This window comes from Lithobates pipiens, unplaced genomic scaffold (assembly GCF_037356315.1).
Source record: "Lithobates pipiens isolate NorthernLeopardFrog02 unplaced genomic scaffold, aLitPip1_a1.2 Scaffold_13, whole genome shotgun sequence".
In the NCBI taxonomy this organism is placed as follows: Eukaryota; Metazoa; Chordata; class Amphibia; order Anura; family Ranidae; genus Lithobates; species Lithobates pipiens.
The window spans coordinates 347,115,933-347,142,429 of NW_027507718.1; the positions used below are offsets into that span (position 1 = coordinate 347,115,933).

At 43.3% G+C, this 26,497-nt stretch overlaps 1 protein-coding gene across 4 annotated transcripts in view; it reads right to left on the reverse strand.

Annotated features, from left to right (window-relative positions):
* MAP9 (microtubule associated protein 9) overlaps positions 1–26,497 on the reverse strand; it is a 173,076-nt gene that overhangs the window by 84,420 nt on the left and 62,159 nt on the right. For all 4 annotated transcript variants that reach the window (XM_077477091.1, XM_077477088.1, XM_077477089.1 and 1 more), the window contains exon 7: positions 5,776–5,987. In XM_077477091.1, the coding sequence (XP_077333217.1) occupies positions 5,776–5,987 (212 nt within the window). The remainder of the gene's footprint in view (positions 1–5,775; positions 5,988–26,497) is intronic.

Below are 26,497 nucleotides of genomic sequence, written 5' to 3' on the forward strand. Positions count from 1 at the left end.
TATAAGAGACTTATCATTTTTGCAGTCCAAAGTACCTGAACTTAATCCTAACTCTCTAGCCTAAACTGATAGGCCGCGTACACACGAGAGGATTGTCCGTCCAACTTAGGCCGCTGAAACGTGTTTCAGCGGACAGTCCGCTCGTGTGTGGGCTTCAGCGGACAGTCTGGCGGACTAAGTCTTTCGGAATTTCCGTAATACAGTCCGTCCAAACTTGGTTTCAGCGGACAGTCCGCTCGTGTGTAGGCAAGTTGGACGGACTAAGTGTGGCGCATGCTCAGAAAGGATTTACACGGCCGAAGGTTGCATTGCAGTGTATTGGACGTCGTATTTCTAGTCCCGTCGTACGTGCTGTACACGTCATCGCGCAAGCTTTCAGCGGACTGTCTGTTCATCGTGTGTGGTCAAGTCCGTTCATTCAAAATTAGGACGGACTGTCTGTCGGATTGTCTGATGGACTTAGTTGGCCAGACAATCCGCCCGTGTGTACGCGGCCATAGACTTTGTTTATACTTTAAATAAATAACCCAAAAGAAATTTCAGTGTCAGTTTCCACATTTCTTTGGGCTATTTACCACGGAAAACCCTAGACAGAGAAACAATCCAGAAGTTAACGGTAAGCCCAATAAAACCAGAAGCTCCTTCGGGGGTTAGTGCTACACACATATATACATATGCATATACACACACACACACACACACACACACGATGATGCACTGTCCCTGAAGAACCACAAGTTTTCAGAAGGAGGTCCTTCCTTAAGGCCAAAATACAATGGCTGAAAGAGGGGTAGGCCTCTGAGGTGGATAACCTGTTCACTTAGCGCTGACAGACTGTTACTGGGAGAGGAAGAATTCCACCAGGCCATCCTTTGGGGTGTAGTACTTGAGAAAAACCCCTGATAAAATGTTTTTTGCCTATATGACGAGGGGAAAGGTGTAAACCCCCCTGTAGGAAGGATTGAATTGTAAAAGTACTATACAAATTACAAGGGGAATGGAAAGTGTTCCCTCTATGTGGGTGCCTGAGAAGTAAAGAACATTTGAGGCGTGAAGGCTGCCTGGAGGATGGTACAAATAAAAGATCCACCTAATGGTAAGAACCAAACGGTGAAAGGAAATTGGATTAAAAATTAAGCTGAAAGCCCTTCTCTACAAAATATCTTTCTGGAAACCTCTATTGCATATACCTAGAAGAAAAGGACAGGGTTAGCCCAGGCCTTATAACAAAGAGGTAAAGTACAAATCTAGGGTATAACCGTTAATAGGGACGCTAAAAGATGGGGTGTTACAGAGTGTACTGTGAGGGTAAGTGGCTCTGCTTATGGAACCGAGAAGCAGAAGGTAAATAGGTATACCAAAATAATAGACAAAAGTATCCCTGCGCTATCAAAAAAATCTATTAAGCCTATATTAGGGTTGCAGCCAAACACCGACAGAGGTATAAGCCCTACCACTGAAACATATAGCAACAAATCAAATAAATGGTGTTGCGCTCCCTTAGACTAAATAATATTAATCCATAAAATGCTAACCAATAAAGACATAAAAGGTATGCCTGAAAAATACCCTTTATAAAGTTAAAGCAAGAGAATTACTCAAAGAACTAAAAAAAAATACCTCAAATTCAAATAAAGCCATAGGTGTAAGTGATGGTAGAAGGATGCCTTGTGAAAAGGTAAAGCATCCTTTAGAAGAACATAGAGTCCTTCTACAAGTAAACTGCAAGGTCTAATGTGGTAGATTAAAAACAAGTGGGGAAGGAGGAATCATTTGCAAAAAAAATCCATAACCTAAGTGATGATCAAGAATAAACCTGGTTTGAGGCCCAGAAATCATTTCTGTCTTTCAATATCATCCATATGTTGAAGTGACAATAGGTCCATACATTTTCTTGAACATGATGTGACACAGAATTTGTTAAGAGGTGAAAGTACACATCGTCTGCGTTAGGCAATAATAAATAATTTATTGTCAAAGCTATTCTGTAATTGGTGCCATAGGTCTATAGGTAGTGTTTTATTTGATGAAAAAAGACAAAATCTAGTAGTAAGGTTGCGGACCTCAGGTAGCCTTCAGGAGAGAGGTCAGAATTGGGCGGCACAGTGGTGTAGTGGGTAGCACTCTCGCCTAGCAGTAAAAAGGGTCGCTGGTTCGAATCCCAACTACTACACTACCTGGCTGGAGTTTGCATGTTCTCCATGTGCCTGTGTGGGTTTCCACTGGGTACTCCGGTTTCCTCCCACACTCCAAAGACATGCTGGTAGGTAAATTGTCTTCTGTCCAAAATTGGCCCTAGTATATGAATGTGAGTTTGGGGACCTTGGATTGTGGGTTCCTTGAGGGTAGGGATATATGTATATGTGGAGTGCTGCATAAATTGACGGTGCTATAATAGAGGAGTATCTTAGGGATAGGGACAATTGTAGACACGCACCCACACTCACTCAGGTTTAACTGGATGGACTTCATTCAACCTTACTAACTATGTAACTATTGTGGTAAGGCCTGATTTTAACTGTACACTCTATGCATGGGAAGGGTTAATATTCCTGATTTACCTTACATAACAGGGTTCAGTGTAAGGATGATATCAATTACCCTTCAATACCTGGTCTAAATCCATGACCACTGAATGATTGAGTCTCCCTGGTCATTTGCTGTGTGTTTTTATTTCACCAATCACGTATCCTTGAGCTGCTACTTCAAAACCCCCTGGATAAAGGCCCTGGTTGGGCAATAGCCACAAGCTTGTGATAGCTTGCCTTTCCTGTAAGCAGGCACTTTATGTGGTGGAGGTGCACGGTTTTATGGTGGTGTTGAAAGTAATTTCAAGAATTCAAACATCTGTGTTTTATGGACTATATTTATTTCACAATTTTTGGTGTTTAGAGTCATTTTTAGATTTATGCACAATTAGTTGTGGCATATGGATTAATTGCACATCACATTACCAATTCAGCACGGCTCTGTTCTATTACTAATTTTGTACATGTGTGTATCTCACTTCTGACCGGCTGCTTGTTCTTATTTATTATTTCACTCAGTGTGGTATTCTTTTATATATATTTTAAGTTGCACTAAGTGTCAAAGTTAGTACCCATGCAGGACTCAGTCCCCGAAGAAACATTACAGGCCATCCTTACAGAGTGCGGTCTGGATACTATTTCTAATGTGTTAATGAGGTTGCACCAATCCAGATGAACATTTTCTAATGTAATATATAGAAAATAGTGGGGAGATGATTTAGGAGTTGATCGAAGATTTGGAAGAGAACATTTTTAAATAATAACATTATGATTAATTGGTCTGCAAAGGAGAAGAGGTCCATCACCTTTGTTTTTTTTTTTTCATAGTATCCAGAGGACTCAAGGGATGAGGGATAACTATAAGGGAGGCTCCACGGGGAGGGGAGTTGTCCTCAAGAGCTTTGCCAGTGTCTAATCACACTAAGTATGATTAAGATATACAGTATCTCACAAAAGTGTAAATGTATCTTGCTCTCAGTGGTTTGTCTGTTATTAGTGATACAGATGTGCTGGCGGCCCCCTCTAGAGCTGATTCCAATGTCACAGTGACTTGGCTGACAGTTCAGCTACTCTGGCAGATGCGCTGGTCTCTCTGCAATACCAGTTCAGTTGGTCTGGCAGATGCACATCGAACAAGTAGCAATTCTGACCCCTGCAATTTCTGGCCTTCTCCCAGGCTCTCTCAAGTTGCTCGTTCCAATAGGTCTGGAATGCCTGTATTCCATAGCGCCAAGAGAGCAAGTTTTCCTGGGCAATGAATATAAAGCTATTGGGATTTGTATTTTAGTAAGGAAATCATTTCATTGAATGGCCGACACCTTGAACTACATCAGCCAGGATTCTAGGTGTTCTGCATTAAAGTCTATACACTTGAGGTAACTTGGCTCTCCTCTTGCTGGCTGGAGGAGATTGGTGCAGCAACATTAACAACTCAGCAGAAGGGGCAGAAAGACAAATGCATTTCAGAGCAATATTTTTGTGTGTAGTCCAGTACCCAGCTACACATGGAATCCTTTTATTAGCCATATTAAGTTAGACCCTTTCACACTGACGAGATGCAGCTTGACTTCACCGCAGTGCAGTGTACCCCCAGGTTTGGTGCAGGTTAGCTGTGTTTCCTATTGACTTCTATTGTATCCCATAGTTTTGATGTGCTTCTGAAAGTGCACCAAGACTGCCACATGCAGAATTGCAGAAAATGCACCAAAACCGCTGGACATACAGTAATAGAAGTCAATGTGAAAGTGCAGCTTACCTCAGTGTAAAAGGGGCCTTAAAGTAGAACGATGGCTTCTCATTAAAAAAAAAATGCAGACTTTGTGATTTCTCTTACTCCCCCTGTAAACCCCACATATACCTGTAGATCCTGCCAATAAAGTCCGCCTGATGGAGCTTCCTGTGATGGTGTGGCAACCGTACTGCACTGTTACTGTACTCAGAACGGAGATGCCACTTTCTAGTTGAATGTGTTTTCAAGTAGTCTGTATCTGCTTGAGCTGCAGTGGAACAAAATTTTTTACGGGTGGGCATAGAAGCGGACAGTCAACAGCGTTGTTACTGCTGATTTACAAGCCCGTAAGCCAGGACTTGACAAATCCCAGGCACCAGGTCGCCATGGGGAGTGGATTGCATCCTGGTGCCTGGGCTTACACTGCAGAATCGGTCTGGATTCTCCCCATGTGGCCCCCCTCTGCGAGTACACAGACTAATAAAGCGCACACACGATCGGACTTTCCGATGGAAATGTTCAATGTGAAATTGTTGTCAGAAAGTCTGACAAAGTGTAGATGTTCCATCGAACATTTGCTGTCGGAATTTCCTCACAGAAATGTTTGAGAGCAACTCAAATTTTCCGAAAACAAAGGAAAGTCCGCTCATATGTACACAAGTCCGACGCACAAAAGTCCATGCATGCTCGGAATCAAGCAGAAGGGGCGCACTGGATATTGAACTTCCTTTTTATAGTCCCATCATATGTGTTGTATACCACCACGTTCTTGACGTTCGGAATATCCAACAACATTTGTGTGACCGTGTTTATACAAGACAAACTTGAGCCAACATCCTTTGTAAAAAAATACACAGTTTTGTTGTCGGAAAATCCAATCGTGTGTATGGGGCAGAAGAGGTCAGGCTGGCCAGTAATTGAGGCTGCTACTTTGTCGCCTGCTGGAGCAGGATACACGCTCCTTAGTGGGAACTGGTGTCGTCTGGTGGACGGGGCTGTGAGGAGCACGGCTATGGGCTTCCCTTGCTTGCTTTCACTGCCCACCCGCCCTCCTCCGACATCCACTTCCCGGGTTGACAGCAGTTGTGGGCTTGATCTGTCATCCTTTGCTTGCTGCTGGTGAATGGATGGGGAGTGCATCAAAGGCGCGCGCACAGGGTGTGCTGGGTGTATTCCTGGCCACACCCTATTTACCTAGTGCACATTAGCATTATTGCTCTGTGTGCTGGCGGGGAAATGGAAAAGATATCCCTCTTACCACAATAGAAGCGCTTACACACTTCACTTTCATTGTGCCAGCAAGTAGATTAATGTACCAGGACCACATACATGTAGACACACACACACACACGTGTGTTTGAGCTTTGGGGTGCACACCCTAATGCTATAGGCTGCGCACACCTATGGAATGCATATCAGTGCCACCTCATCTGTGCCTGACAGTGCCACCAATCAGTGCAGCATGAAAAAACTTGTAATACAACTACAAAATATATACATAGGCAGCAATATGCTTACCTTCATATGTGAATGTTTGCCTCCAAGCATTTTATCTTCTTCACTGGAGTCTAAGATTTCAAATGTTTTTGAAAGACGAGGATCTTTGTTTTCCCCCTGAGCAGACTTCTCCTTTACATTGGTTAACATCATTTGCAGAACCGATGGAGAACCTTCTTCACTAACATGTAATTCAGTGTTCCCATGGCCATCATTGTCTCCAATCTTGAGATCTAAATGAGATGTATCCCCAAAAAACATGAATTGCTTAATAATATTTTATGTGACCATTGCTGTAAAATGAAACTAAGCGGAATAACAGTTTGTTATAATCTCATGGGTTATTTTCCTGAAGGCTCACATTTGCTTCAAAGCGTAACGCCACTTTTTTAGTGGAAAAAAAAAAATAATTATATTATATATATATATATATATATATATATATATATATATATATATATATAATATTTTAGGATTGTGAAAATTAAAGATTAATTCCTCGATTAATCGTTAATTTTTTTGATCGATCAAAATTCATTTGACCGATACTCACCTCTCTGCCGACTTCCCGGGTGACGTCACTGGACTCCTCCCCCCTTCCCCAAGTGCCTCCATCTGCTAACGAAGGGAAGGGGGCAGGAGTCCGGTGACGTTGAAGTTCTGATTAAGTGTAACATGTACGGGGGAGGAGCTATGCGCGATGTCACCCGCTGCTGCCCAACGGAACTAACATGATTGTCGGCTTTACATGCTGAGTTTTTATCATCTTTATGTGAGTAGTTTGTGTTTGAACACAAAAATTAAATCTTATACTTAACCACTTTCAGACCGGACCATTTTGCTGGTAAATGACCAGAGGTCTTTTTACACTTTGGCACTGCGCTGCTTTAACTGGTAATTGCGCGGTCATGCAATGTTGTACCCAAACAAAATTTGCGTCCTTTTCTTCCCACAAATAGAGCTTTCTTTTGATGGTATTTGATTGCCTCTGCGATTTTTATTTTTTGCGATATAAACGTAAAAAGACCGCAAATTTTGAAAAAAAATGATATTTTCTACTTTTTGTTATTAGAAAAATCCAATAAACTCAATTTTAGTCATACATTTAGGCCAAAATGTATTCAGCCACATGTCTTTGGTAAAAAAAAAGTCAATAATTGTATATTTATTGGTTTGCGCAAAAGTTGTCACATCTACAAACTAAGGTACGTTTTCTGGAATTTACGCAGCTTTTAGTTTACGACTGCCTATCTCATTTCTTGAGGTGCTAAAATGGCAGGGCAGTACAAAACCCCCCCAAATGACCCCATTTTGGAAAGTAGACCCCCTAAGGAAATTGATAAGAGGCATGTTGAGCCCATTGAATATTTTATTTTTTTGCCTCAAGCGATTGAATAATGACAAAAAAAATTTTTTTTTTTTTTTTTTACACAAAGTTGTCACTAAATGATATATTGCTCACACATGCTATGGGCGTATGTGAAATGACACCCCAAAATAAATTCTGCTGCTTCTCCTGAGTACGGGGATACCACATATGTGGGACTTTTTGGGAGCCTAGCCGCGTACGGGGCCCCGAAAACCAAGCACCGCCTTCAGGCTTTCTAAGGGCGTAAATTTTTGAGTTCACTTCTCACTACCTATTACAGTTTTGAAGGCCATAAAATGCCAAGATGGCACAAAACCCCCACAAATGACCCCATTTTAGAAAGTAGACACCCCAAGCTATTTGCTGAGAGGCATGTTGAGTTCATGGAATATTTTATATTTTGCCACAAGTTGCGGGAAAATTACAAACTTTTTTTTTTTTTTTTTTTTTTCACAAAGTTGTCACTAAATGATATATTGCTCACACATGCCATGGGCATATGTGAAATGACACCCCAAAATAAATTCTGCTGCTTCTCCTGAGTACGGGGATACCACATATGTGGGACTTTTTGGGAGCCTAGCCGCGTACGGGGCCCCGAAAACCAAGCACCGCCTTCAGGCTTTCTAAGGGCGTAAATATTTGACTTCACTCCTCACTACCTATTACAGTTTTGAAGGCCATAAAATGCCAAGATGGCACAAAACCCCCACAAATGACCCCATTTTAGAAAGTAGACACCCCAAGCTATTTGCTGAGAGGCATGTTGAGTCCATGGAATATTTTATATTTTGCCACAAGTTGCGGGAAAATTACAAACTTTTTTTTTTTTTTTTTTTTTTCACAAAGTTGTCACTAAATGATATATTGCTCACGCATGCCATGGGCATATGTGAAATGACACCCCAAAATAAATTCTGCTGCTTCTCCTGAGTACGGGGATACCACATATGTGGGACTTTTTGGGAGCCTAGCCGCGTACGGGGCCCCGAAAACCAAGCACCGCCTTCAGGCTTTCTAAGGGCGTTACAGTTTTGAAGGCCATAAAATGCCAAGATGGCACAAACCCCCCCCAAATGACCCCATTTTGGAAAGTAGACACCCCTAAATTTAGGGGTACACTAGTGAGACTAGGTAATAAATGGCGGGTGCCCTGAAACTATAAAAAAATAACTAACCAACCAGCGTCACCTGTAACAGTTATATGGTGATCACTGGTGAAAGGGTTAACTAGGGGGCAATCAGGGGGCTTTATGCGGTAGTATATGGGGGTCCCTGGCGCTATAAAAAGCTGCGGCGAACCTAAATACCTACCTGCCTAACTAGCGTCACCTGTGACACTAATACAGCGATCAGAAAAACGATCGCTTATTAGGCTGGGTTCACACTGGAGCGATGCGGGAACGCCACGAATGCGCGGCGGGTTCCCGCATCGCATGCCTCCCGGCGGCAGTTCACACTGCCCTATGCGAACTGCTGGGAGTGTCAGTGAAATGTTACTGACACCCCCAGATCAGTTCGCATATCGCAGTGCGATCTGCAAACTCGGATCGCATGGTGTGAACACCCATGCGATCCGATTCTGCTGCGGGCCAAAAAAAGGGTCCCGTGCGAATTTGCGGCGGGTGCGGCGGGTGTGGCGGGTGCGGCGGGTGCGGCGAATGGCTGAACTCGAATCGCACAGAGATCGGATGTGATTTGCACTGCAGTGCGGTGCGAATCACATCCGTTCTCAAACCGCTGCAATCTGAACCCAGCCTTAGTGACACTGGCGACGGGGGGTGATCACGGGGTTAAACCTTTATTGGGGGGGTTAGGGGGGTACCTTAGAACTAAAGGGGGCTAACCCTAACTGCCCTAACAGTTATTAGTCACAAATGACACCCGCCGGGTGATCAGGGGGTTAAACCTTTATTAGGTAATAAATGGCGGGTGCCCTGAAACTATAAAAAAATAACTAACCAACCAGCGTCACCTGTAACAGTTATATGGTGATCACTGGTGAAAGGGTTAACTAGGGGGCAATCAGGGGGCTTTATGCGGTAGTATATGGGGGTCCCTGGCGCTATAAAAAGCTGCGGCGAACCTAAATACCTACCTGCCTAACTAGCGTCACCTGTGACACTAATACGGCGATCAGAAAAATGATCGCTTATTAGGCTGGGTTCACACTGGAGCGATGCGGAAACGCCGCGAATCCGCGGCGGGTTCCCGCATCGCATGCCTCCCGGCGGCAGTTCACACTGCCCTATGCGAACTGCTGGGAGTGTCAGTGAAATGTTACTGACACCCCCAGATCAGTTCGCATATCGCAGTGCGATCTGCAAACTCGGATCGCATGGTGTGAACACCCATGCGATCCGATTCTGCTGCGGGCCAAAAAAAGGGTCCCGTGCGAATTTGCGGCGGGTGTGGCGGGTGCGGCGGGTGCGGCGAATGGCTGAACTCGAATCGCACAGAGATCGGATGTGATTTGCACTGCAGTGCGGTGCGAATCACATTCGTTCTCATAAACCGCTGCAATGTGAACCCAGCCTTAGTGACACTGGCGACGGGGGGTGATCACGGGGTTAAACCTTTATTGGGGGGGTTAGGGGGGTACATTAGAACTAAAGGGGGCTAACTCTAACTGCCCTAACAGTTATTACAGTCACAAATGACACCAATGCAAAAAAAAAAAAAAAAAATGACATTGGTGTCACTGTGACTGGGGGGCAGGGGTAATTGGGGGGGTGATCGGGGGGTAAAGGGGGGGTGTGAGTGTGCCTGGCATGTTCTACTGTGTGTGTAGAGTGTTGGTGCAACTCACCGATCCGCTCTCCTCCGTGTCGGAACGGAAAATACCGACACGGAGGAGAGAATACATCACTTCCTCTCCTGTGTTTACATTACAGGAGAGGAAGTGATGTCACGGGGGATTTCCATTCGTCGAGAGCGATCGCGAGGGGGTGGCCATGAATGAATGGCCGCCCCCTCATCCCGGATCGCTCTCGAAGAAATGCCGACCGCTGCAGGCACCGGGGGGGGGCCCGATCGGGCCCCCCACCCGCGGGCAGGCAGGGACTTATATATACGCCCATATGCCTGCCCGTGCCATTCTGCCGACGTATATCGTCGTGCGGCGGTCGGCAAGTGGTTAAGCGGTGAGCACTTTGATCTTTTCTTTCTACCCATGACCTGAGATTGTGAGAGAAGTTTATGGTCCGTGTTAACCCTTTTGATACCCGCATGCATGACCACCTGTTTGCACAAGGGTTCATGCCATAAGGTGAGAGTGATTCGTTAGACCGGAGGTGGAGGGATTGTCACGCTACTGTGAAAAAAAAAATTACTTACGTCAGTGCTACAGTTTGGATTTAAAACGTTTGTGTGAACTGTGAAGTTAAGTCATGGATTGTGAAAACTAACTAGTGTCGGGTGATTGTATATAGTGTATACCACATTTACCACAGACTTATGTAGAGTTGCAATGCAAGGAGATCAGCTAAAAGTAGTTGGATCTGTATGTGCGTTATAATTAATCGAAATTAGTCGATTAATCGATTTAAAAAAATCCATTAATCGAACACGAAATTTTTAATCAGTAACAGCCCTAATATATTTTACACACACACACACACACACACACAGTATCTCACAAAAGTGAGTACACCCTTCACATTTTTGTAAATGTTTTATTCTATCTTTTCATGTGACAACACTGAAGAAATACACTTTTCTACAATGTAAAGTAGTGAGTGTACAGCTTGTATAACAGTGTAAATTTGCTGTCCCCTCAAAATAACTCAATACACAGCCAATAATGTCTAAACCACTGGCAACAAAAGTGAGTACACCCCTAAGTGAAAATTTCCAAATTGGGCCAAATTAGCCCTGTCATGTGACTCATTAGTGTTACAAGGTTTTAGGTGTGAATGGGGAGCAGGTGTGTTAAATGTGGTGTATCGCTCTCACTCTCTTATACTGGTCACTGGAAGTTCAACATGGCACCTAACGACAAAGAACTCTCCGAGGATCTGATAGAATTGTTGCTCTACATAAAGATGGCCAAGACCCAAGAAGAATGCCAAGACCCTGAAACTGATCTGCAGCACAGTGGCCAAGATCATACAGCAGTTTAACAGGACAGGTTCCACTTAAAACAGACCTCGCCATGGTCAACAAAAGAAGTTGATTGTACGTGCTCAGCTTCATTATTATATTATATATATATAATATTGCATATACAATTGCGACACAAGCCATACTGTAATGTAACAATAAAATTGCCTTTCTTTTTCAATCTGCAGTGCTGTAATTTCCTGTAAAAGAAATTTGGGGGAGTTCTGTACACAGCTGGTGTACAGAACGCGCCCTCCCCCTCTCCTCGAAATTTTATTTCCTGCTTCTACGATTGGCTCACAGATTTTACCAGAAGTCTGCACTAGGGTACAACTCTAAATACACAAAAATACAAAATAAAAAGTACAAAAATAACTGAATTTTTATTTATATATATATATATATATATATATATATATATATATATATATATATATATATATATATTTTTTTTTTTTTTTTGCAGAACTTATCCTTTACAGCATGAAATCTTTTGTTTTACCTTTGGTCATTTGTACATCTTACAAAAATACAGTATAAGGCTGTCCAAAGACATTAATAAATCAATAATTCAAAGGATCTTCTCTCCATTTGTTAAGCAAATAGTCATGCATTATTGTATCTCAAAATGTATCAGAAATCCTCAGAGCCAGCACTTATCCATGGAAAACGCTAGACTATCAAAACATTCCTTCCTTTAGGTCAGATTTTTTCCCCAGTATGCACTATCACAGGGGATGTATGTACAATGCCTTGCGAAAGTATTCGGCCCCCTTGAACTTTTCAACCTTTTGTCACATTTCAGGCTTCAAACATAAAGATATAAAATTTTTATTTTTTGTGAAGAATCACCAACAAGTGGGACACAATTGCGAAGTGGAACGAAATCTATTGGATTTTTGAAACTTTTTTAACTAATAAAAAAAATGAAAAGTGGGGCGTGCAAAAATATTCGGCCCCCTTGCGTTAATACTTTGTAGAGCCACCTTTTGCTGCGATTACAGCTGCAAGTCGCTTGGGGTATGTCTCTATCAGTTTTGCACATCGAGAGACTGAAATTCTTGCCCATTCTTCCTTGCAAAACAGCTGGAGCTCAGTGAGGTTGGATGGAGAGCGTTTGTGAACAGCAGTTTTCAGCTCTTTCCACAGATTCTCGATTGGATTCAGGTCTGGACTTTGACTTGGCCATTCTAACACCTGGATAGGTTTATTTGTGAACCATTCCTTTGTAGATTTTGTTGTATGTTTGGGATCATTGTCTTGTTGGAAGATAAATCTCCGTCCCAGTTTCAGGTCTTTTGCAGACTCCAACAGGTTTTCATCCAGAATGGTCCTGTATTTGGCTGCATCCATCTTCCCCTCAATTTTAACCATCTTCCCTGTCCCTGCTGAAGAAAAGCAGGCCCAAACCATGATGCTGCCACCACCATGTTTGACAGTGGGGATGGTGTGTTGAGGGTGATGAGCTGTGTTGCTTTTACGCCAAACATATCGTTTTGCATTGTGGGCAAAAAGTTTGATTTTGGTTTCATCTGACCAGAGCACCTTCTTCCACATGTTTGGTGTGTCTCCCAGGTGGCTTGTGGCAAACTTTAGACGAGACTTTTTATGGATATCTTTGAGAAATGGCTTTCTTCTTGCCACTCTTCCATAAAGGCCAGATTTGTGCAGTGTACGACTGATTGTTGTCCTATGGACAGACTCTCCCACCTCAGCTGTAGTTCTCTGCAGTTCATCCAGAGTGATCATGGGCCTCTTGGCTGCATCTCTGATCAGTCTTCTCCTTGTCTGAGCTGAAAGTTTAGAGGGACGGCCAGGTCTTGGTAGATTTGCAGTGGTCTGATACTCCTTCCATTTCAAAATGATCGCTTGCACAGGGCTCCTTGGGATGTTTAAAGCTTGGGAAATCTTTTTTATCCAAATCCGGCTTTAAACTTCTCCACAACAGTATTACAGACCTGCCTGGTGTGTTCCTTGGTCTTCATGATGCTCTCTGCGCTTTCAACAGAACCCTGAGACTATCACAGAGCAGGTGCATTTATACAGAGATTTGATTACACACAGGTGGATTCTATTTATCACCATCAGTCATTTAGGACAACATTGGATCATTCAGAGATCCTTGCTGAACTTCTGGAGTGAGTTTGCTCAGGGGCTCAAGGGGCCGAATAATTTTGCACGCACCACTTTTCAGTTTTTTATTTGCTAAAAAAGTTTAAAATATCCAATAGATTTTGTTCCACTTCACAATTGTGTCCCACTTGTTGGTGCTTCTTCACAAAAAGTTTAAATTTTATATCTTTATGTTTGAAGCCTGAAATGTGGCAAAAGGTTGAAAAGTTCAAGGGGGCCGAATACTTTCGCAAGGCACTGTATAGTTGAAAACGCTTATCTAAAATTTAGGAACATTTCCTATATCCAGGTTTCCCAGTAAAATGAAAAGTCAACAGCAACGTGCAGTGCAACCTCACGTTTTTTTGTGTACTCTCAATGAATATTACAGGTAATTTTGTAAAAACAGTGCTGATCAACTACCAACTATAGAAACCCTTTTATCAACAATTTTCCTTTTAGGAATTTTTCCTGCTAATGTGTTTAAACTGAATTAAATAATGGTAGAATCGTAGAGCAAGTGACACAAAATGAAAGTGTGGCATAACACTTTGGGGTTGATTTACTAAAAGGTAAATAGTCTGTGCACCGCATGCGCAGTTGATCTAGATCTGAGGGGAGCATGCAAGAAAAAAAAATAAAAAGTCTTGCACAAGATTGGACGATAGAAATCAGTAGAGCTTTCCCTTATTCCAAACCTTCCCCTCAGATTCAGAGCAAGTGGACTTGCAGTGCACAGTATGTTTGCCTTTAGTAAATCAACCTCAGTGTGTTCTATGCAGGACTTTCAGGAAAATAGTTGGTCTGTCAGGTTGAATTATGCTTGCTTAGGGGGTATTCCAATTCATGTTTATACACTGATCACTTTAACAAACAGTTGCTGAAAATCGCCATAATCGGAAAAGTGGCAGTTTTAAAACTGAAAATTGTTACTACCTTTTAGAACGCTGCGATACAAAACTAGTGCACACACTAACCCCATGTAAGCTTTTATGTAAAAGCAAAAAAGAAAAAGAAAATATGTTTATTTAGCTTCTGTGAAAATCAAGTTTCAAGATGAATCTGGGCATGCCAGCTATGGTCCAAAATATAAATGCAAAGGTCTACTTGTAAGCTGAGCACGCTTTTCAATCAAGACATTGGACATCAAACTAAACAGAACAAGTGGTTTATTGATGGATTATTGATTGACTATGCTTGAAAATGCTTTATGGGTATTAAAGGAGATCACTGGCTAAAAGTCTTTTGTTTACTTGTTTTATAATTCTGCCTAGGATTAGAAACTATTTTATTTTTATTTGAAAAGAAAATCAGTACAGTTTATACAATGCATTTTCATGCAGCCCTCAGCTTCTTTGGTACAACTTAATGTGTTATGTTGGATAGTATCAGGAAAACCTAATTCTAAAATGTGATTTAACAAATAAAAGTACATTGTATTGCATTTGCATTCCACCAGAACTACAGTACAGGCAGTCCCTAGGGTAACAAACAAGATAGGATCTGTAGGTTTGTTCTTAAGTTGAATTTGTATGCAAGTTGGAACAGGTACATTTTTTAAGTGTACCTCCAGCCAAAAAAAACAATTGTTTAAGCTCTTTGGATAGCATAGGGAAGGGTTATCACCCATGTAACGTTTGTTTTGCTGTCTATGTCCCTGTTCAAAAGATTTCACCTCACTTTCTGTCCCAATGACAATTGGTTTTTGAAAAGTTCGGGTTGCTATGGAAACCAGGATTGATGATAAAGCTTCAGTGGAGTTTTTCCCATGATAACTCTTAGCCCTTGTACACACGGTCTGACATTCCGACGGAAAATGTCCAATCGTACCGTGTTGTTGGATAATCCGACTGTGCGTGGGCTCCATCGGGCTGTTTCCATTGGAATATCCAATGGAAAAAGTTTTAGAGCTGGGCTATAAAACTTTCCGACAGCATGATCCGATCGGACTTTGTCCGATTGAATAGAGAATTCCGATTGGACAGATGTGCCGCGCATGCTCAGATCAAATTCCTAGACCAAAGCTATTGGCTACTAGCCTGAACGTAGTCCCGTCGTAACAAAATAACGTCATCACGTTACGTACGATCGGATTTTCCGACAACTTTGTCCGACCGTGTGTATGCAACACAAGTTTGGGATAAAATCCGTTGGACAAAATCCAACGGATTTTGTTGTCGGAATGTCCGACTGTGTGTACAAGGGCTAACAGGAGTGAATTTCCCTTCCTAGGGGTAGATTAGCCCCCTCTTCCTGTTGTTTCCTTCCGTTTGTAAGTCATTTGTAAGTCGGATGTTTGTAACCCGGGGACCATTTGTACATGGTCATTTAAATCTATTTGATAGCAGGTAATATTAGATTGATATTCAATTATGTCAGCAGAGTGATATAGCAATCCATATAGATTAGGCCTGCGTGTTTGCTAAACATTCTACGTACACATATGGCAAAGCCTGTAATATCTTGGTAACAGGCCTCTGAGCCATACCTTCTCATCCTATAGGGCAAAGCAGAAATGGTGGCGCATGCACGGCTTCTGAATATGCCGGATGTGTGAGACCAGAGCTCCTTCCCCCGCCGCCTTCCCAGGACTCCCGCTGACTGACCTAAAGCTCTGATAAACACGGGAGTCACCTCCTTAGTCTCCCCTGCTGCCTGCGCACCCCATGGGCAGGATTGGAGACCAGAGACAGACCTACGCCACAGTCCTCCAGCCCTGGGCCTACTCCACCATGGACCACATCCTTCACAGGCCTTCATCCACGGCATCGAGTAGCCAGGACGGCACACAGGACCCTCCGGAGCACTCTGAACCCATGACAGGTACGCTCTTTGATACTGTCCCCACACCCTTACAGGAATCACCCCCCCCCCCCCCCACTAACACTAACGGCAGAGGTTTTAGACACTAAACTGCACTCCCTGCTCCAGGCCATCACCCATAACATTAAACATGAAGTGGGTAAACTTGCCAAGGAACTGAGAAGGGAAATAGGCCAATTGGGAGACCACACTGATGCATTGGAATCCAAATTTGAAGAACTAGTGCAATATGTCTAAGTCTTGGAAGAAGATAATGCCGCCATGAAGCACTCAGTCATCCAGCTCCAAGCTCAACAGGAGGACCTTGAAAACAGGGATCGCAGACAGAACCTGCGAATCAGAGGTATATCTGCAGTAGAAGAGAGACCTCTGTTCATACCTCCTAAGCCTGTTCAATGTGGTAGCCCCTAATATCCCTGACATAGACTGGCATTTAGACAGGGCCCACAGATCCCTCACTCCTAAACCCCCAGATGGAGCCAATCCGAGGGATGCGATTGTCAGATTTTACCACTATGACAGCAAAGAAGCACTTACTATTGCCACCCGCAACCAGTCCAGATTGGACTTCAAGGGGTCTAAGATCCAGATTTTCAGTGACCTCTCACCTATCACCCTTGCTAGATGGAGAAATCTATGTCCGCTAACATTACACCTTCAAACCCGCAAAGTTATGTATCGCTGGGGGTTCCCGTTTCACCTCTTTGCTTCCCGTGAAGGCATACAGTACTCACTACCTGATCTCCAGGAAAGTGACAACTTTTTATGTAACCTAGGCCTACCGCCGTTCCCAGACAAAGACTCTCTGCCGCTCCCTGCCACCAACAGTTCAGAGTCGCATCTGGACCCCAGTGCGACAGAAGTCAGCCAAAACCAACTCTAGGTTCCCAACTTGAAGATCCTGTCATCTGGATACGGCTTTGATTTCCACTTTATATGATCCTTTGAGGTCCTTGTTTGGCCCATCTTCTTGCGATGGATTCACTCACCCCTTGCCCATGGGGTGTGCTGCCTGTTGTTTTTATGGCACCCTGGCTCGCAAGTTAGTTTGTTCTATAGTTCCTGTTTTGTGACCCAGGCCTTGATATCTCGAAGGTGAGGGGGGACCGTCTGTTCCCCGTTTTGGGAGGTCCTCATGCTCCTCTTCCCACCCCTAGGCTCTGATCTAGGTTTCCTGGTGGCTTTCAGCCTTTCAGGCTTCTTTTTTGACATGTACAATGTTTTTCTTTTTTTCTTTTTCGTCTTTTTAAAAAATTTTATTTTCATTTTTGTTTTGTCTTTTCAACTTGCTTTTCCTCAGGCCCCCTTTTTTGGCCTGAGGCTGATACACTTTTTGGACTGTATACTAAATGTTGTTATGCTACCTCTCAGCCATTATATGATCATTACACCATGGTGTCCCTCACCTACTGTATATTATGCTGTTTACCTTTTGCCTATCTACCAGACTAGTTTAATATGTCGTTGAAATTTGTTACCTGCAATGTAAAAGGTTTAAACTCTATTCATAAGAGATGGTTGGCCCTGAAAGAGTTTAAAGCTTCTAAAGCTGATGTAATTTTGGTCCAGGAGACTCATTTCCGCTATGGGGGATCCCTTAAATTTGTTAGCAAACATTTCCCGATATTCTTCATGGCCTCTGACCCATCTGGGAAAGCAGGCGTGGCAATCTTAATCCATCATTCCTGTCCTTTAAGAGTCAAATCCTCACACCTGGACCCCCAGGGCAGATTTATCATCCTAGACTGTGCATTTCTCACCCAATCTCTTACCATAGTAAATGTTTATGCTCCCAACTCAGGTCAGGTTCAGTTCCTAACCACTATGTTTGACACTCTCAATAAATTTTCACAGCCCTTTCTGGTGATTGGCATGGTTTTTTTTTATATGACCATGTCTCCCAGTAAAGACAAACACATACTATTCCCACCCACAACATCAACATCATCTGACCGCCTCTCCAAATCCTTCCGTAAGCTTATCAGACGGAAAAACCTCCTAGACATCTGGAGGATTAAACATCCCACCCACAAGCAATACACATTCTACTCTCACCCCCATAAACTTTACTCCAGATTATACTATTTCTTCATCTCCCCTCCCCTCCTGACATCCGTGGTCTCCTCGGAAATCAACCCCATAACTTGGTCGGACCATTCCTCCGTATAACTAGATATTGCCCTTTCTTCCACCTCCCCCAGAACTTCTCATTGGCTTCTTAATGAGTCCTTTCTCCACACCCCTAAAACTAGGGACCTCCTCTCAAAAAGCTTAACTGAATATTTTGAACTTAACGTAGGCACGGTCTTGGGGCCCTCCACGCTGTAGGAGGCCTACAAGGCCGTCTTCCGAGGAGATTGCATAGCCACTGGTTCTCGCTTGAAAAATGATGCATCATTCCAACGCTCCTCGATCTTGTCTAAACTCCGCAAAGCTGAGAAACTCTTGTTGTCTAACCCCACTGTGGCTGGGCTCCGAGCCGTTATTTTTCTACGCAAACAACTTAGATCACTAGATCTGAAAAAAATTTACAAATCTCTCCTGTGGTCCAAACAGAAATGTTATGAATATTCAAATAAGCCCCATAGAATGCTAGTGAATAAACTAAAACCTCGCCCTTCTCTCTCATCCCCAGATTTCCTCAGACAAACGTACGGTATCCCCTACTACCCCCTCACCATTTCCATGTTTTTGGAGATTTCTATCACAAATTATATAACTGTCAACAAACTAACCCTAACTATGATTTTACGCAGAAGAGATTTGACTCGCTACATATACCTAAACTATCCCCCAACTATCTCATTTCTCTTTGCAATTTCTCCTGAGGAATTAGCTGAAGTAGTAAAAAATCTTCCTACCCAAAAATCCCAGATGGCCTGCCATATTCATATTCTAAAACATTTTTACCTATTTTAAGCCCACATTTGATTTCTCTCTATACTTCCTTATTTCAAGGCACTGAGCCTCACTCCCAATTCCTTCATGCCCACATCTCCGTGATCCTGAAACCTGGTAAAGATCCCTCCCTTCCTGACAACTACAGACCCATTGCATTACTTAACTCCGACTACAAAATATTTACAAAAATTTTAGCTAACCGACTTTCTCACTTAATACCCAGACTCATAAAGATCAAGTAGGCTTTGTAACAGCTAGACACGCTGGAGATAATACAAGACATACCATAGACCTCATAAGCCTCATACACACTATCAGTTTTTCTGCTGAGTTTTTGCTTCGGATTTACCAAAACCATATAATATGAGGTCAAACCTTAGGAGTTTCAATTTGTATGCAATCAGGCAGGCCCTTGCACTACATGATTTTGGTAAATCTGAAGGAAAAAAACTCAGCAGAAAAACTGATAGTGTGTATGGGGCTATAGGCTTGTTAAACAAAACATCACGCCCAGCCTTGATTCTGAGCCTTGATGCACAGAAAGCCTTTGACAGGCTCAGCTGGCCCTTTCTGTTTGCTACACTGTCCAAGTATGGTTTCGATGGCCCTTTTATACCACCCCATTATACCCCTCCTTCTATCAGGCCAATTTTCCCCCACTCTTCCGTGACATAGATCGCCTCTTGCGAAAGTGGGATACTTATCCTATCTCTCTCTTGGGTCGTATGTCCTAAAGATGTCTATTTTGCCAAGACTCCTTTATCTATTTGAAACCCTACCGATCCCTACCCCATGTTCCAACTCAAAGCTACTCAGAGGTCATTCCTCAACTTTATCTGGCACTATAAGACCCATCCAATAGCCAATTCAGTAGTGTTAGCTCCTAGATCTAGAGGTGGATTGGGAGCCCCAGACCTGATTAAATATTTTGCTACTCACCTCAAATCGATTCTCACCCGGTCTTCCAGAATGGCATCTGGGCGGAGATTGAAATGAGTATCACCAGTCCGGTTTACCCCTGTTCCATGATTTGGACATAGCTAGAGGCCTCTATGACACAAAGTCGAAGCCTTTGTTTAAACCCGATGCTATTCCCCCCCTCCATATGGAAAACATGTTCCTGCCAATTCACCCTTTCCTCACCATGCCCACCCCTATTGAACGTATTGTTTAATCCTGACATTCCAGATAGCCTCTCCTACACCCGAATGCTCCCATGGACACAGGCTGGAATCTTTCAGCTCCGAAACTTGGTACGAACACTCTTCCACATACTCCTACCTTTCAATGAACTGCAGCGTAAATATCAGATCCCTAAACAATCATTCTATTCATACCTCCAATTTAAACACTACTTTTTCTCTAAAACCTCTGATTTAACCTTGGACAAGCCCACCCCATTTGAACTTTTGTGCTCCCAAGGCCCGTACCAAACCCATCTTATCTCTGATATCTATAGATATTTACATGAAGCTCTCTCACTCACTGACACGTATCATTCCTACATACAGAAATGGTCCCAGATCATTAAGCAGCCTATTCAACTTCCTCAATGGCGGAAGCTATGGGAGACAGCTTCCAAATCTTCAGGATGCGTGGAACAGAGAGATACGACATATAAAATACTTATTTTTTGGTACAGAACCCCAGAGATCTTACACAGATACGACTCAAAGACTCCCCGGGTGTGTTGGCGAAGCCAGGAAGACACTGGCTCCCACTTTTACATTTTTTGGGAGTGACCCATTCATTATTCAACCTTTTTGGGCATCTATACATGCCCATCTGCAGAAACTCCTTGAAATTACTCTACCCCTGGACCCGATCCAGTTTCTTCTGGGTCTGCCGTTCCCTGGCATCCCCGGACACACCCAAAAATTAGTTGCCTATATTCTTCTGGCAGCAAAAAGGGCTATACCCCTAAGATGACTGTCTACCTCCCCACCTACCCTTGCAAAGACTTTGCAAATATTAGAACACATCCGCAGAATGGAACACCTAACTGCAACAGTTCATGATACACTTCCTCAATTTAAAAAAAATTGGGACTTGTGGGATCACTCAGAGCTTAACCCAGAAACTATTCTATCACCCTCTGGTTATGTGGCACCCTCTTAAATATAGATGTTGAAATGTATCCTCTCCCATTTCTAATTATCTGTTGCTTTTAAGATACCATGGTGTTCTCCCTATCTCACCCCAAGCCCCCTCCCCCCAAGTGGAGTCCCCCCCGAGGCACCCTGATCCTCTGTTTGGGTGCCTTGGAGACCCCACTGTTACCAGATCCTGTGACATTTTCTTTTATGTGAAATAATATTTTTTGTTTGTTCAGCCACTCCCTGAGTCCATCCTCCCCTCCCTTAACCCCCCATGGTTTATTTGGTACACGTCCCATGTTTTGATGGACTGGTAGTACTGTGACATTACTCTTATGGTTTGATGGTGTTATATGTCCTTTCAACGACTGTACTTATTACGCTGTACTATTGGTTTGACATTTACAACCTGTTTGTATTTTTTTTTTATATTGAAAAAAAATCTTAATAAAGATACTTAAAAAAAAAAAAAAAAAAGCAGAAATGGTTGTGGAAATGATTGCAATCAATGTAAAATGCGGTTATCAAACAGATAGCTACATAGGCAATGTTAAGGTAAAACAGTTTCAGTAATAGGCCAATTCTTCCGATTGTTAGTATTTAAAATTTTGTCAAAAGCAACCTAATCTGCCCTGCTAGAACACTTCTAAGCTAACAAGTAAGTTTTATGCACATTTGTTTTATGGTAAAAAGTTCACAAAGCCCTGACCTCAACCCTATTAAAAACAAATTGCAAGCCTTCTTGCCCAACTTCAAAACCTTACCTAACAAATTCTCTTTGGGCTGAATGAGCATACATTTCCACAGACAAACTACACACTGAATCAAATTCCCAGACAATTCTTTGGAAAGCCTTCCCATGAAAGCAAAGGCTGTTATATCGTAGCTACCAAGGTGGGAGGGGGGGGACTCCATATACATGCTCATGACTTTTGAATGGGACATCCAACAAACTCAAAAGAGTGATAGTCAAGCTTGCACACAGTTTTCTATATTATGTTTCTTCCATTATTTTCACTTTCCAGGACCAATCCCCAATAATTCCTTTCCATCAACTGTTCAACTGTTCCATCTCTGTATATTAATTAGTAGAGTATTGTATACCATGCACTCTTTACAGTTACCAGGGTGAACTGATACCGGTATATACTAAGTAAGAACCAAAATGGATAATATTTCTATTTTTTTAGGCCCTATATACACACACACAACCATCACCCACCCTCCACTCTATCTTGCTTATCTACCTTTCAGCAAAAGTATAATTATATTTTTCAGCATGATGTTTCAAAAACCTGGGGAAAGCACAGCTGTGTTATATCTGGTACAGTAAAGTATTTTGTTATTTCACATAAAAAACGATTCTCCATATTCCATGCACTGACACAATCCATAGTGCATCATTTAAGGACCATGTGAGTCAGATGCAATAGTGGACACAGCTGGGCTCCTTTCTTTCAAGACACACATGGGTTTATGAACTCTTCCTTTGGCTGGAAAGATGCACACTTCACAGAAATAGGTCAATAAACTGCATTTAAAATAAACACGAAGAAGAACCAAACAGTGGTTTCCAAGCAGGAACTGTGTCACACCTAAAAGTGTCAAGTTAATCCATGTACTCTAGCTGGGACAGCTCTTTGTACACTGCAAGCAGCTTATTGGCAGGGGTTCCCAACAATAATGCTCACATCCAGTCAATTTCCTACATATCATTGTGTTTTAAGTATTACTTGCATTTTCATTTTCACCGACTCTCTGGCTTTACTGAATGTGTATCCCTAATGCAGGAAACGCACACAATACATTTGTTCAGTATAACAACTGTAACAATAAAATAATCATGTCTCTTGGAAACCAATTTTACTAATTAGGCAGCTCAATTAATAAACTTTTTTTTTTAATCAATAATAAACAATCAGTTCTTAATGCATCTCTCCAGAGCTGGTCATCTCTCCCTGGTCGCAGGTAACCAGGGCCGCCATCAGGGGGGTACAGCCCATACACCTGTAAGGGGCCCTGGCGTCCCTAGGGGCCCGAGCGGGGGCCACTTCTTTGGCCACTTTCATATTCCGAGGACCGTTGCTTCAATGAAGCACTCTGACAGGTGTCAGCTGCTTATCATAATAGCACACCTAGCGATGGAGTCTAGACTCCTCCATTCTGACCAGGGGTGGATGGGGACCCAGGGTAAGTGTGGGGGGGGGGATACTTGCCACTGTGGGGACAGCAGCAGTGTCATTGCTTCTAAATACATACACTGTGCTGGTGTGTATGTATTTATAATCTCCACAGCTCCTTTATGCCCCCCCCCTGTACTGTGAGATCTGACTTAACCCCCCTCCCTCCATTTACCAGTGCTGTGTGCTGAGAGGGGGGGTGGAGCTCACTGTAGCTGTGCTGGCCAGAGCAACTCTTGTTTTTCTTTAGCAAAGTCTCCTTGGAAGAAAAACTGCAAAAAGTTTCTGTAGGTCTTGTATGTATTGCAGTGATGAGGAGACGCTGAGAATGTAGAGACAGCGTGTGTCACAGATCTCCCAAGCTAGCACACAAACATCCTCCCACCACTCTGTCCAGATAATGTGAATGTCATTTATAATTATAACCATTAATGCAACCCTGGTTGGATTATATAAATATACATTTACATCTTATAACAGGAAGAGGTTTTCTTTGAGTACCAATTTTGTATTATGTAACTTTTATATATTAGTAGATAGATGAGCACAATAGTTTTGTTTATATATATATATATATATATATATATATATATATATATATATATATATATATACACACACACACATGACTAGCTGACCACATCTCAGCCACCTACTCCCCCCAGCTTGCATCACCCCTCCCCCCCCCCCAGACCACTTCATACATCCAGCTCTTGAACATCACTCAAACCCTTATCTACTCAACATCATTCCCTGGTCACCCCACAGACTGCCATTAAAATAAATACTTCCCCATTCTGCCACTGTCATACCCTCCACACTCCTCTCTACATACTGGAGGGATTACCCCGACTGGATCTGGGCTGTACTGATGGCACAGAAGGAATAAAAGGACTACGGAGGGAGGATACTGCGAGAGAGGACCGACATAGAGGGGAGATGAGAGGGGAGATGAGACTGGAGAAGGATGACATGGGATGGGGTAGGGTGACCTAGAATGAAGGAAGAGGAGGACATGGGATGGCGAAGATGGGACTGCAAAAGAAGGATGATGTGGGATGGAGGAGATAGAACTGGAGGAGGAAGAGGACATGGGATGGGGGACAAGGGACTGGAAGAGGAGCACATGGGATAGAAAAGGAGGACATGGGATGGAAGATTTGGACGTGGAGGAAGAGGACATGGGATGCAGGAGATGGTAGTGGGGAAGAAAGAGGACATGGGATGGAGGAGATGGTAGTGGAGAAGGAAGAGGACATGGGATGGAGGATATGGGAGTGGAGGAGGAAGAGGACATGGGATGGAGGAGGAGGACATGGGATGGGGGAGAAGGGACTGAAAGAGGAAGAGGAGCACATGGGATGGAGGAGAACATGAGATGAAGGATATGGGAGTGGAGGAGGAAGAGGACATGGGATGCAGGATATGGGAGTGGAGGAGGAAGAGGACATGGGATGGAGGATATATTGGGTTGTAAGAGTATTAAAATAAAAGTGGGTGCACTGAAGGAGTTGGTGGGATGGCCAGTAGGTGGATTTGGTGGGACAGACAGTGGGTGGGCCTTGAGGAACGTTTGTGGTCAGCCCGGGGGGGTCCAGACCTAAAAGCAGATCCAAAATTTCTGATGGCTGCCCTGCAGGTAACCACTCTCATCAGCCTGTCACTGGTTTGTACAGGTTGAGTGGCCGTAACTGTCTGGAACAACCTGTGAATCCAGCCAAAGAAATCCTGAGATTCTTGTTGCAGGAATCTGCTGCCGACCTAAAATTACCTGTAAGAATCAGGTATACCCTCCACACTCCTCTCTACATACTGGAGGGATTACCCCGACTGGATCTGGGCTGTACTGATGGCACAGAAGGAATAAAAGGACTACGGAGGGAGGATACTGCGAGAGAGGACCGACATAGAGGGGAGATGAGAGGGGAGATGAAACTGGAGAAGGATGACATGGGATGGGGTAGGGTGACCTAGAATGAAGGAAGAGGAGGACATGGGATGGCGAAGATGGGACTGCAAAAGAAGGATGATGTGGGATGGAGGAGATAGAACTGGAGGAGGAAGAGGACATGGGATGGGGGACAAGGGACTGGAAGAGGAGCACATGGGATAGAAAAGTGGGTGCACTGAAGGAGTTGGTGGGATGGCCAGTAGGTGGATTTGGTGGGACAGACAGTGGGTGGGCCTTGAGGAACGTTTGTGGTCAGCCCGGGGGGGTCCAGACCTAAAAGCAGATCCAAAATTTCTGATGGCTGCCCTGCAGGTAACCACTCTCATCAGCCTGTCACTGGTTTGTACAGGTTGAGTGGCCGTAACTGTCTGGAACAACCTGTGAATCCAGCCAAAGAAATCCTGAGATTCTTGTTGCAGGAATCTGCTGCCGACCTAAAATTACCTGTAAGAATCAGGTCTAGGGGTGATTTATAAAGAACAGAAACAAACAAAGCCAGTGTGAATCTCAGAGCTAGAACCTAGGGACTGCAGAGTGGTGTATAGAGCCCATAAATCGTGTTAATTATATATAAAAACTTCCATCTTTAAAGGATGAAATATAAATAAAAGATGAATGCAAGTCACTCTTGGTAAAAAAAAAATTAACCCACTCAGAAAGTTTCTGTGGTATTTGCTGGTAGTGAAGGCGAGGCTGCTTCGGGTGTAGGCTGGGGACATGAAAACTGTAAAAACAAGAGGGCAAGGAAAAGAAGGAGAAAGGTGCCATATTTTAATAAATGGTTGCAAATTAATAACAATGTAAAATGCACTCACAATGGGTGAGGGCTTGCCAGGTGCTGCAGTGAAAGAACCTGCCGGTGGATCCTGGGATGTTTGCCATGAGTGCCTGGGGTCAGCTGAAGCCTCGAGGAGACTCAGGAAGATGCCAGCTGGATCTCCAAGCATGGAGGTGTTCCCGAAGCTGTCAACCTGGGTGCCATCTACTACTGTGTTGGCCATTAAGAACGTGTTTTGGAGGCAAGGCCACTCTGTGCACAACAAACTGCACAGTGGAGGTAAGTATGAAAAAAAATAAAAAACAAAGCCTTACAATCACTTTAAATGGATATTAAAAGCTAACCATCCTCACCTGTGATTTGTTTGCTTGTAATTAGTGCATGTGTATAAAAGGTCTATGAGTTTCTGGACTCCTGACAGACCCTTGCATC